This window comes from Xenopus tropicalis, chromosome 4 (assembly GCF_000004195.4).
Source record: "Xenopus tropicalis strain Nigerian chromosome 4, UCB_Xtro_10.0, whole genome shotgun sequence".
Classification (NCBI taxonomy): Eukaryota; Metazoa; Chordata; class Amphibia; order Anura; family Pipidae; genus Xenopus; species Xenopus tropicalis.
The window spans coordinates 81,377,709-81,391,930 of NC_030680.2; the positions used below are offsets into that span (position 1 = coordinate 81,377,709).

Below are 14,222 nucleotides of genomic sequence, written 5' to 3' on the forward strand. Positions count from 1 at the left end.
CTCTATTAACAATAGCATTTTTTAAAGACTTTTCATATCACGACATGAGAACCTTTTCTACAGAAAGACCAAATATACTGTATATGTATGGTATATATCAATCTACTCTGTTATGTTACACTTATAGCTCCAATGGAAATTGCACAAAGCAGAAATTACTGTATCCTTTTGTGTGCATACTCTTAGGGGAAAAAATATTTGAGACTTTTGCATGTTAATATTTTATTGCTATATGCATATGCAGAGATGATGATACTTTTCACTATATTATATTTCGCTATTGTATTTGAGAGATGTTCCTAAAGGTAAAGACATGCAAACTTTTTTTTTTTTACAGAAATTTCAAGAGTTCTTCAATTTCTGAAAGAATGTGAAGAAGAAGATATACTTTATATTTATATCACTTTGTTAAAGAAGCAGATATATATTATTATTATCATCATCCGTATTTAAGCAAAATTCTGTGTGCAAGCCTTGCATTAGTCATTTGAAAGAAATTCCACTATATAAAGGCCATGATTTCAAAAGAATGTTACAAATTTGTGAGATCAAGAAACAAAGGGAAACCAAAACAAAATGATTAATTTGACCCAAAATTTAATTTAATTTTTTATTGCAGTGTGTTTTCTATCAGCTCTTTGGTTCTGGTGTGTTTAGCCATCTTTCAATTGTTGTACTAATAAAAACCCAACTGGTCTAATGAATTCAATAGAGCCTTAGATGATAAACATTCAGTAACTGTCCTCAAAAGCTTCACCAGAAAAAAACAAAAATAATTTCAAATAAAAAACCATCAAAATTCCTAGAAATGGTGCAGAATTTTCCGAAGTGAATGTTATGGGTAAATGCTTGAAGGACACTTTCATGTCCTGTTACTGGCACTTTAAGCAATTTATTCAAAAATAAATCAAGGAACATTAATATATATGTTTGTTATATTTTTATATAGTTAGGATTATGATCATATAATATTTTTTTCGGAAGTGGCCCATGGGCTGAAAGCCTTTCAGTAAAAATGTCATTTCAGGCATTTTTGTACTCGAGAAAATTGACTGAAACACATTGTTTTTACCTTAAATTTCAGGAAAATCAAACTTTGCAATTTAACATCATTACCTCAAACCATAGATTCTGATAAACGCTAATTTAGACTAAAATGGTTGTCCTTAACCATTATGTGCCTGTGCTTATAGAAGTACGGTACTGACATAGAGATATGCCAGTGCTGTAGATTCTATGTTCTATTTTTTTTTTTTTGCAGGGGATCATGTATTCCTCAACAGGACATGGTAGAAGTGCCTAAAAAAGGACCAATACAGAAGCACACTGAAGTGATGAAAACAATCTTATATTGTGCTTCAAACCAGCTCTTTATGAAGCTTAAAAATCAAGTGTAACAAACAACTTGAAATAAGTGCATTAAGTTGAGGGCCACCCACCTATAAGATCACATGATCCAAGTGGACCACAACTTCCAGAAATCATCATTCAGTCCTTTTAGTGAATTTCCTCAACTGATGCAGTCAAAAATAGTCTGTTTTATAGCCTGTGGCACAATAAAGCATTTTTTTTTACCGCTTCTGTTTGCTGCTGTATTGGATGTTTTCCCTGCCAGTGGGATTTCAGCCTGCATCTGACACTAGACTAAATGAGTGGTTTGCTGTGTAGATCTTTCCCTATTGTGATATGAAACAGGTACAGAATGTACCCATTTATTTCACGCTTCCCCTAAGCCATTCTAATGTTGCGCCAAATCGGCAATTCTTTGCACTCGTTGACTAAGGCTTTTTTTGTTGTTGTTTTAAATTTAAAACGTTATTACTTTTGAATAAACTATGTTTTAAACCACTTTGTTTCTGGTTTGAATCCACTCCCAGATCATGTCCAACTGGGCCTCATATTCTTAGTGAGTTAAACACATTTCACTGGCTTTTTACAAGTATTTTAATCATGAAGAAAGGCTGACCAAGCTCCGATTGGTGACATAGAGAGAAGGTGCTTATAAAAGAGGAATATGATCACTAAGTTTCCATATAAATATATATTCTATGCAAGTCAGGTTTTAGTTAATTACCAGCAGAACACCAGCGCATCGCCATAAGGTATGCTTAGAATTTCTGTACATCTTTCTACAAGGAAGACATTTTCCCCTTCTGAGGCAGATTGTGTTTTTTACCTTCATCTGTCTGTAGGAATTACTTGTGCAAAATTTGAGCTAGATGGGCAAATGTCTTTTTAGAGCTAGGCAAAAATAATGAAACTCTGAAACCATGAATTATGTCTTTTGTTTCAGATTTGGAAAACTAGTAGTGCTCTTAATTGCAACCTAAAATAACAGTAACATAGTACCATAGTAAGTTAGGTTGAAAAAAGACATCCATCCTTCAAGTTCAACCATAATGCCTATATATATAACCTGCCTAACTGCTAGTTGATCCAGAGGAAGGCAAAAAAAAAACCCCATCTGAAGCCTCTCTAATTTGCCGCAGAAGGGAATAAATTCCTTCCTATAACTAATAATTTCACCATAAAGAAGTGTAAATATTCATAAAACTCAGCTGCCTGATCTTATGTTAACCCATATACTGAGGTAACATTTTTTTTAAACATTACAAGTATTATCTTACACTGATCCACACACTTATGGTCAATATTTTAGAAATTATAATCCACCTAAATTGGAGTGCATATTCCCATACCCCATCTTGTCATATATCTATATGGACAACTGATTATCAGTGCTTGAGGGATGATAATAGGGCTCATTTATGTCCTGTGATGCAGTGGGCTATTTTCACCTATTTTCTCCATGCTATGAGTTGTGCATAACACCACTTTCATTAAAAGTACTTGCATCAAAATGCCCCCTATGCACTTCTGTATAGTTGCACTCTGCACCACTGAGTCCTTCCTGCCTTCCATTCTAAATCAGTTGCTACTGCTCCTACTGACACAGGTGAAGTGTGGAACTACTACCATCTCCTGACAGTCATAGCTCTAAGTTTCCCTTTGTGTCCAGTGCCAGTAGGTACAGAACACTTGTTCACTTGCACACTGGACACCAGACAGATTGCATCCAATTTGCAATGAAATGCATACATAGGGGCCGTTTCACTAAAGATTGTTAACGCTTGTCGCATAGTTTTCTGCGTTAAAAAGCATGCGATAAATAAGTACCGATTCATCAAAGTAATTTTGCATGCGTTAACACTCATATCGCATTGCGCAAAAAAATGCATTATCACAAAGAGTTATTTTTATCGCATTGCGGTAATTATCGCATAGAAATAATACTAATGCATGATTTACAAACACATATGAAGCGTTAAACGCATAAAATGTAGCAATAATTACTGTGAAACTTAATGCCTCCCAGGAGTAGATATTACTAAACAAAATTGCAGCTGGTGATTATGGTGACAAGATGGAGTTTGCAGTCGGATTTTTTCAAATATGTGATCTTCCTAGAGTGATGCATGCTTGTGTTTTCAGGGAAATGGTAATTTTCAGAACAGTAGTTTTCAGAAAGTAACTGCTACGTGTGCAATAGCGCGCGCAAATATTGCGTGCTGCGAAATAATGCATAAATATATTGCATGGTTTAAAATATCACTTAAAAATCTGTCATCGCCAGATAAATAGCGACAATAACATTGCTTCTTAATTGTGACAAGTGTCCTTTTAGTGAATCGATTGTTAACTCTAAAAAAATAAGAAGTGATAATATTTTTAACTCATGCTATAAATGGCACTTGTTTTATCGGAGTTTAGTGAATCGGCCTCATAGTGCGTTACTTTGGCCAAATCAGACATAAACTGCGTCAGTTGTTGCATACTCTTGCAATGATGCTTGCATTCTGGAAAAAACTCAAAAATGTGACAATTGTGCTTGAAATTGTACTTTGCTCACTGCGTCTTTGGACATAAATGACATCCATAGTCTATTTAACAATGTCACCCATACTTACATATAGGTGAGAGGTGTGAGTACTGGTAAAAGTATGCGCTACTGCCATTGGAACCAATACTGCCTTTGGCCTCTGTGAGAATCAAGAATGTGAAGCTGATTGTAATAAGCCCGGGGGGAAGGGGGGCGGCATATTATCATTGATTAAAAAGGTGATTTCATTATGTAATCACAAGGACTAAATGCTAATAAGTGTAAGACAGTCAAAAAGTACTTATCTAGGAAGAACAATTAATGTAGCTAAGGTAAACCCTGACGAAGGGGCGTGCCCCCGAAACGTTACATGGTTTGCTACTATTAAAAATCAGCAGGGTTTATCCCGCTTAAATAAGTCCTGTTGTGCCGGTATTTTTGTGCTATTTGGTAAGGTAAACCCTGACATATAGTGGCTTCAATACGGAGCAACACACATCATGAATATTTTATATGGGATTAGTACAGAGGAACAGTTACAAATAAACTAGACTAATATTGATATTGATGGGATAACATCAACCCATGTATTATAGGGATTGCTAAGTGAGATCCTTTTTTTAATCAGTTCCACAAGACTTGATGGAAACCTCCATGGTTCTAATATTGTAGATTAGTGCTGTCCAAGGCCGGTATTATAAATGGCAGGGCCCTATTGGGACCATTTTGGCGGGGCCCTCTACACAAGGGGGCTGATTTACTAATCCACAAATCCGAATCCCGAATAGGAAAAAATCGGATTGGAAATTAACATTTTGTGACTTTTTCGTATTTTTGCGATTTTTTCGTCGCCGTCATGACTTGCGTGAATTGTCACGGCTTTTTCATAGCCGTTACGACTTGCGCGAATTGTCGCGACTTTTTCGTATTGAGTGCTAGTAAACGGCGGGCAAACCTTTCCGATTTTTTTCATTATGAAAAAAACGCATTCGGACGCTTTCGATCCGTTCGTGGATTAGTAAATCGGCCCCAAGGTGTTGCCAGTTGGCGCAGGATTCCAGGGCTGGGTGGGCAAATAGTGCCTGCCTTTCGCTCTTTCCATGTGACTGATGATGTAACCCTGCCTTATCACCTCTCTTTCTTTTGTTCTATTGGCCCCTGACATTTCATAAAACAATGTGGCCCATAAGCACTGAGCACGCCAACCGCTCATATGTAATAGAGAAACCAGAAAGAAGCTCTGGGACTACAAATGGGACTCGGGTTCTTTTCAGCAGGGGAAATCTCCTGCTGGGACTCAGGTTCGATTACCTCCTGGGTGCTTCCTTGTGTCCCTGGTCACTAAACCTCCCAGTGTCCCAGCACAACATTTTAATCAAATGATTCTGAATTTTAAAACTGATTTCCTTTTTCTCTGTAGTAATAAAACAGAACCTTGTAATTGATCCCAACTAAGATATAATTCATCCTTATTGGATGCAAAACAATTCTATTGGGTTTAATAATGTTTTATTGATTATTTAGCAGACTTAAGGTATGGAGATCCAAATTACAAAAAGACCCCTAATCTGGAATACCCTTGGTCCCGAGCATTCTGGGTCCTATACCTGTACAAGTGAAACTTAACATTACTTTCCACTCTTTCTTTACTACCACACTTTATAAACATGAAATTATGTTTTTAACACTGCTGTTACACAAAATAAATATGATTAAAAATAGGCCCCTTAGCACACATTGTACATAAAGATACACAATTTTAAGTACAGATAGAATCTGATTGGTTGACAACAGGATCAGAGTATATTAGAGCAGCACATAAGAAGGTGAAGGGGAGAATATGTTAAGAGATATTGAGAGTAAGATCCTGTATTACAAAATGTTGAAAAGAACATAATTATACTATTAGAAAAGTTACTCATTCCTTATAATACAAGAGATATTTTTCCAACTGTTACAAATCAAATGTCACTTTCTCATTATAACATTGTTATACAGCAGAACTTTTGAATTTGTTTATAATGCACTGGCCAGATCCATAGCCACTTATCTGGACTAGACATAGATTATGTAAATGTCAAATATATATCTTGTGATCATTTTGATATGTCATCTATTATTTTTTCATGTGGGATTTTATAGCACAGTGTACACCATAAATTTAGAGGTAGATGATTAATTACCTTTACTCAGTATAGTATGGCATATGGGAGTAGGTGGGCGAGTGGGTGAACATATTGCAACATTCAGTATTAATATCAAGGAATCACATCTGTTGGTGATAAATGTATAATCTTGCAGTTTCTTTTGACTATACAATAAAATATAGCTGGCTAAATATAAAGTTAACCAATAAGGCCTTCAATTGCTACTTGAAGAAAAAAATTGTCTTGCCTCTACACTTGTTAGTTCAATAACAAACACCAAGAGATGACATCATATGCAACAGATAATGTATTTTGAGCTGATTAGCATGCACTGCAGATAAATCAGGTTTCATAAATGAGCCAATCACTGTCAATGGAGAATGATAGATTAATGCTACACACAGCACAGCCAACTATGTGGCTTGAAATAAAGCTTTAAGGTAGTTAAGACATTAAAGGTAATTTGCTCTGGATAACATAACTTGTCTGTGTCGGCACCACCATGATGGCGTAGAACCAAAAGTTATTGGCCAATTCAAGCTGGCTATGCTCCAAAGACAATTGAACACATCCCATTCTGGCTTCTTGTGAAGGGATTATATTGCTGCAGAAGGGCCATATGAGGTGTGTCTGGCTCATTCCCTATAACTAGAGATGTAGCGAACTGTTCGCCGGCGAACAAATTCGCGCGGACATCGGGTGTTCGCGAACGCGTATGTTCGCGAACTTTCAGCGTATGTTTGCAGTTTGGGCTCGCGCGGCGTTTTCCGCCGCGTTTTTTATTGTCGCAAAAGTATTGTACAATACGCCGCACAAGTCACACGTCGTTTTTCCGCAAATCCAGTTTTCATGGTGTTTAGCGCGACATAGCAAAAAAGCTGCATATTTTCACTAGAATAGCTTGCGTTTTTTGCGCAACGCTGTGCCAACAAAGTATTTTTCAGAGAAGTTTTTGCCCTTGATCCCCCTCCTGCATGCCACTGTCCAGGTCGTGGCACCCTTTAAACAACTTTAAAATTATTTTTCTGGCCAGAAATGACTTTTCTAGGTTTTAAAGTTCGCCTTCCCATTGAAGTCTATGGGGTTCGCAAAGTTTGCGAATATTCGCGGGTTTTGGCGTAAGTTCGCGAACATGTTCGCGAACTTTTTTTTTTAGGTTCGCTACATCCCTACCTATAACCAATGGAAACAGCTTGCTTATTCTTAAAATTCTTAGGGCTCTGGCACACGGGGAGATTAGTCACCCGCGAACAGGGAGTTTTGCCGCGGGCGACTAATCTCCCCGTGTGCCAGAGCCCTTAAAATAAAGCTTCTGTTTGTCCTTTGTGTGGAGAATTTATAGTTCTCCACACTACAGGAACAATCTATCATAAATCAACTATTATTTAATTTGTTCATTTATGACTTTGGAAGGGCATTCTAAGTAATGTATTAGCATTTGCAGATAATACAAAACTATGCAGGCCATTTAATTCTATCCAGTATGAGGCATTCTTGCAGCAGGACTAACTGGCAATCTGGGCGGCTAAGTGGCAGATGAGATTCATGTTGATCAATGTAAGGTCATGCGAAAATGATCTTGTAGATAATAAACCGGGCTGTAGTAAGCAATGCCAGGCAGCAGCTTCAATGGCAAACAAGGTTTTGAGCTGTATTAAAAGGGGTATATACTAGTGCAACAGAAAGTCATTATTTTTCTATACAGAGTGCTGTTAAGGCCCCATCTGGAACGTGCTTTGGAATTGTGGTCTCCACTGCTTAAATGTGATATTGTTGAATTAGAGAAAGTCAAAAGAAGCTGGCAAAGAGTATGAAAAGTCTTAGTTATGAAAAAAAAGAAAAGCCAAGTTGAAGTTGTGTCTATAGCAGAGAAGAAGGGAGGAATAATATAAATACTGTATGTATACAGATACAGTATAAGATACCACATAATCAACTCTTTTTTTTTTACCAGGTCTTTCCAGCACATAAGAATATTCACTAAGAGAGAAAGAAATCTGTAGATACTGCATTTAATTTTAATTACATTTATAAATTACTTTAAAACAGTGACTCGTGAGCAAAATGTTGCTCATAATCCCTTTGCATGTTGCTCCCAGTGGCCTCAAATCCACTGAGGAGGCTTGTTAGGAGGTAAGCTTTGATTGCATAAAAACCCAGTGTAATTGCCAAACAGAACCTTCTGTAGGCTTCCAGACAACATAGGGGCTCACAAACAGCCAATTATAGCTCTCATTGGCACCTCCAGGAACTTTTTTTATGCTTGTGTTGCTCTCCAAAACTTTTTCCGACTGAATGTGACAGGTATAAAAGGTTGGGGATCCCTGCTTTAAAAGCATTGAAAAATTTTAATTAATGTATAATGAAAAGTCACCTTGGACATCTCCTTTAAATGTTCCTTTACTACAAAAAACCCAGCTGATATATAAACAACAGCTTACTCTATTGATATACTGTAGATAGTAATGGAGCATTTACTTACAAAGAGTACAATAAAGTTGCTTGAAGAGTATGAAAGCTGTAAATACTTTGTGTTTGCGTTCTTTTCTACAAGGTGACTTTAGCCTGACTTAAAATGGCACTTGTGAATTGAGGAATGTGTGTTATGAACTGTGAGAGAAATTCTCCATACCTAAATTTATCTTGCAAACAAGGTAATGATTTTTTATGAGCACCTGGGATACAATTTATGGCAAACATTATTTTAAAATGACACTTGCATTAAGCTTGGATTGGGCAGTTTTGTACTTGATATGGTAATCCAGTTCAGAAAAATAGAAAACAATGACCTGCTCATTTATTCAGTCTTAGAACAAGTCTTTTTATTCAATGCAATAAAATTAGTAACCTGTTGAGGAAACAACTGTTACTTTGTTCATTCAACATTGTAAATAGCATAGGCCTCCAGACAGCATATAATTAAACAACTAGGTTTCCTACTGTATTGCTCTATACTGAATGCTCTGATATTATTGGTCTGAAGCTTTAAAATACTGATAGTTTAGTAAAAATATATATATACAAATTAAAATTCTGAAAACCAATTAACTTTAAAAAAGAATTCCACACTAGGATGACGATATTTGCATTTTTTAATATGTGCTTTTTTACTTGTAAGACTTTATTATCTACAAAAAAATGGCAAAGACCAGGGATGTAAAACATGATTAGAAACAACTAGATCATCCATAAACTACTCATTTTGTGTTACATGCTTTATATGATTTTGTAGACATTATATGGCCGTTATACCTTTTTGTCTAAACAATATCAGCAGTGGAATCAACCACAAACTATGTTGATCATAGGCACAAGACAACAGAATATTGTGTAAATAGGAACTTTGCTATGTAAGAGTATTACTGATTTTGCCGTATTCCCAATGATCACAATCAAAATGGCTGTCTGTGAGATCAGGCACTTCCTTTACTGGCCAAAGTGGCCACTTTGGTAATCTCTTACTTTCTCCTTCCTTTTCATTCCCCCCAATATAATACAGAACATTAGGGAGAAACTGATCTAGATCTTTCTAACTGATTTTTCATAGACTGAAAGTGGATTTGAACTCCATATCCAGTGGCAGGTAAGTGCAAGCCTCACTCTAATCCAAGGAAGTGGGCTAGATCCTTATGCTGAGTTGATATAGGAGTTGAAGAAAAGGGTGATTTAGGACAGGTAGTCAAACAGAGGAGGATTAATATGATGGCGGCAGAGCCATCAATTCAAATCCTCAAAATTACCCAGTAATTGTTTCCCATGGATCCCCCAAATAATAATCATTGCAATGCATATTGTTGCCCACCTGTGTATTAGCATTTCTTACTCTTTTGTGTGGCCAGTAGTGATGAGCAAATCTGTCCTGTTTTGCTTTGCTGAAAAATTTCCAGCTAATTTTGCAGTCATTTTGCGGAAAAATTCACTGAATTTCACTGCGAATCCATGCCTGACGAAAAAATTTGCTCATCACTAGTGGTCAGTCATTCCTTGCCTGGCATTTTGTGCCTTTAAACCATCTGTCATAAACACTAACCGGTGGCTTGCATTTATATACATGTGGCACAGAGAAGTATTGTTCATGAAAACGCCAGAAGAGAAAGCTATATATGCCACAAACCTATCACAGTAATATCTAATGAATCATGTGACAGCACCCTTTCAAGGTAAGGGGAAGGGCATGCAGGTAATTTTTATGATACGTTTTTTAAAAATGCAGGCAGTGGCGTAAACACACCTAAAACATAGCCCCATATCCAATGATAGGATACGCATCATCGTAATCCCAGACAGCGTAAACAAAAAGAATACGCAAACTTTCTCGTTTTTTTATTACTATTCTGCCCTAGCTCATGGGAATTGTGTTTATTAAAAGGTGATCAAATATGTTTGCTCAGAAAGGTCAACACATGATGTGAAAGCTTTAGTAAAGTGTTCAAATATAAATGATCAAATATAAACATTGCAACCATCACAAATATATTTCTAAAATGCTGAAGAGTCCTTTATTGTCAGGTTGTGAGCAATATGGCTCAGGACAGATAACCTTTACTATTAGAAAGGAAGTCTGTTTTATCAGAGTTGTTGGGACTCCAGTACATTTAAATCCCCATTATCCATATTTATACAGCATTACTAAAAAGAAATGACAGTTATTTCAAGGTTTCCTAAAATCAATAGTTTCTAAACCCTTTCTTTGTTTGCAAATGCCTATTGGGTGCATTGATTGATTAAACTTAATATTGACAGATTTTGGTCTGCCCAGGATATACCCAGTCTACTTTATGCAAACCAATGAAATGGGTAGGCTTTAATGAACAGCAAGCTTCATTGAATTCAGCAACTCACAGTGATACAAGACACCTTTTCAAACCATAAAGAAAACAATGGCAATTGCCACAGTCCATTAAATGGTAAGACTTTCTAAAAAAATGTATAATTTAAAAAATTGGCTGCATCACCATGCCAGTAATTTTTCTTCTGAATGTTGGGATTCCCTAATAGTGGCAGTTTTCATATAGTCTTTATTATTTTATTATTATTAACATTTATTTATAAAGCGCCAACATATTCCGCAGAGCTGTAAATAGTCTTACATGAATAGGTAAACAGGTCAAGGACTACTGGATTAAGGGTGCATATGAAGAGTTTCACAGCCCAATGATAAGGTGTACCAGAAAGACAGGTGCAATTTTAGGCACCATATAATTATTTGTAAGTATATTTATAATATTTGATGAACTTTATTATACATTAAAAGGTTACATTTGATGGACAGTTGATTTTTTTTAGACAAAATTAACTAAAAAGGTCATAGACTGTCCCTATTGCTAAGTATCAGTGACTTGAGGGGTATAATGGCTCATTGGCCAACTCCAGGACAAGCATTGATATGAGCCAAATGTTACCCATTGGCACAATGCACATTACACTTAAGCCTGGCTCTTATGCAGAGCAGTTATGCTTTATTCCATAATTATTAAGTCTTTGTATAGTGCAGACAAATTCTGCATTGGTTTTCAGATATTATACAAGGTATATCATTTATATAAGTTCCTGCTCAAGTGGAGCCTCCAATTTAAAGGTCCTTTTGCATTGCCACGCAACGTGCTGGTCGCACCATTAATAACACATCAGTGCAAGACACAGAGTACAACAAAACCCTTTAATTTACCTACCAATGTGTTAAATTGGGTTTTGAGTGGCTTGCATGAAGTGCCAGCAGGTGCTTATCGAGCTGTGTATACAGACAGGTGCCAATCATTGTGATCAAATCAGGAAATAAAAAAAAAGCAGTAGTCACAATCTAGGGGGTGGCAAGGTGCATTGTGGGCATTGTGATTAGTATTTTTTTTTTGCACCTTTCCCTATGATCTTCTATCAATCAATATCATATCTTTTTCATCTGAAGTGAAATTGTAGCAAGTAGTGAAGGGCGAATTTTTTCACCAGGCATGGATTCGCAGTGAATTTCTGATTTTCGCCACTGGGAATTTTTTAGCGAAACTTCCATGAAAATTCTCTGCGAAAAATTCTTCACGCGGAAATTTTTTTTTGTCAAATCGGCCGTGGTCACGTCAAAAATTGTGTGCCAACAAAAAAATCATGTGACAAGCGCGTTTTGTAAATTTTTCGCTGTTACGCGAATTTACTTGCCGTTTTGCGAATTTTATGGCTAAGCGAAATGGGACAGATTCCCTCACCACTTCTAGCAAGGATAATTATTATTAAGTAGCCACAATAATAGTGACCCTTGCAATGAAATAAATCATAGTATTAATATGAAATTAGCAAGAAAACAAAATAACACTCAGTAACTGAAGATTGTGTAGTTCTGATTTGTGTCAGTCAGACAACACTAGGGACTAACTCACACACACAAAATTATGTTGCAACTCTTGTCTCATTGGGCAATATTGGGCATGTTCCAAATTTGGCTTTCTCACTTAGATTAGAACTGTACAAAAAAACAGCCCCTAAGTCATGTTTACAGATCTTTCAGAGTATGGAATAAAGTACCCCCTACTGTATTTATTGTAAAATATAAGGCTAATAGAAGTTACATAGAGATTAATGACCATATAAAGGCATGATGCCTAAGGCTGAGTACAAGTGTACTTTTATACAGGTCATGTAACTCTGATGTTGATTTTATATCTTTATATTTTAAGTAGGAAGTACTTTATTTCGTATAATACACAGGTTTTAGTGCCCATGAGATATAACTGACATTACTAAGCACAATTTAGAACTGACAACATCAATGTGCCATTTATTAGAATATACTTTATATAATTATAGTTGAATTATTTTTATGGAGTGATAAGTATCACTGTCAAAATGACATAAGCCAATTTACAAACATAAGTGCTAACCTGCACAAGTCCAGTTGCCAATAGCAACTGATAAGCAATTGTTTGACAAATTAAAGGAAAAACCTGGTTAGTTGCACTTTAATTTCACAAGTAAATGAGCCCTGTAACCTGTATCTGTAATAAGGTATCATGGCACTAGAGGGATAAGAAATCTCAGAGCATAATATTTATAATGCTGTACTTAACAGCTAAAACAGCTGGATTTCAGGTAGGCATCTTTTGAAAACACCTAGTAAATTGATGGTTGTCCACTCTGAACTCTGTATAAACTATTCTGACATAAGAGTGCCAGAAATCATCTGTGAATGGACTTAAATTCCCCATAAAACATACTGGGTGATAAAGAATTTGCTATTGTATTTCCATTATTTCCTGAAGTAGGTTGGGGGGGGATGGGGATTATTGACAAAACTCTGCCACAAAAGCTTTGCTTGATAAAAAAAAAAAACATAAGAAAGCATTATCAGACAGATATTCAAACATAGTCCAAACATAGCCTTCCTATAACCCCCTGACTCTGGGGGGGATCTCAGGTGTTCATTGATTTGCCCTTTAACATCCATATCATTTGTGCCAATAATGCTCCATCTGTCAGTTACTATCTTCAAAGCTGCTGCTCCGACAGCAGGAATGGAAACGCATTGTGCTCATGGGATCAGACACGTACCCTGTAAAAAGAAAAACTGCTGAATAAAATAGTTTTTTTTATGTTACAACAATAAGCATGTAAACAAGTAGTTTCAAATATTTCAGGATAATCCACATTGACATAAACATAGTTGCTTCACTGCAAGACAGTAACTCTATAAAGCTTTGATCAAACTCTGCATTTTACTGGTGTCAGACATTAGCCATTTCATTAACTGTAGGGATCCCAGCGACACAAATACTGTTTTATTCAGTTAATTATATAAGCCACTTGGCTACAGACTGACTGAATTACTTATTCAAGTCACTTTTAAGTGTTAGTTTATTTTCTCTCTTTATTATATTTGCTCACTGTGAAATGTCAACCCCACAAAAACTAATTTACTTTCATACGTGTTACATTTCACCAGTGCAGTAAGTCATAGCAACCAGTTTTATATTGGCTTTTGTTATCTAACTAGAACTGCTCTAGAGTGATCCAAATGAATTATTGATTGGTTGCAGTTTATCACCTATATTAATAATATTAATAAATGAGTGTTCTATGCTGTAAATAGGCAATTTCAAATGTAAACATTCACTCACTGTCATGAGTAGCGCTGTTTCAAAAAAAATACCTTAGGCTCATGCAATATATATATATATAGAAGAAAAAAGGCAATGCACTCACAGCATAAT

The 14,222-nt window shown here is 36.1% G+C and overlaps 2 protein-coding genes across 5 annotated transcripts in view; one reads left to right on the top strand and one right to left on the bottom strand.

Annotated features, from left to right (window-relative positions):
* erich3 (glutamate rich 3) overlaps nucleotides 1-1,848 on the top strand; it is a 57,275-nt gene extending 55,427 nt beyond the window's left edge. For all 3 annotated transcript variants that reach the window (XM_018093533.2, XM_031900877.1, XM_018093534.2), the window contains one exon: nucleotides 338-1,848. The gene's annotated coding sequence lies outside the window, so the exon portion shown is untranslated. The remainder of the gene's footprint in view (nucleotides 1-337) is intronic.
* Nucleotides 1,849-13,452: 11,604 nt separating this feature from the next.
* The window catches only part of tnni3k (TNNI3 interacting kinase), a 118,954-nt gene continuing 118,184 nt past the window's right edge, over nucleotides 13,453-14,222 (bottom strand). The window contains 1 exon segment of one of the 2 annotated variants that reach the window (NM_001204821.1): nucleotides 13,453-13,564. In NM_001204821.1, the coding sequence (NP_001191750.1) occupies nucleotides 13,488-13,564 (77 nt within the window). In that variant the 3' untranslated portion in view covers nucleotides 13,453-13,487. 2 annotated transcript variants of the gene reach the window in all.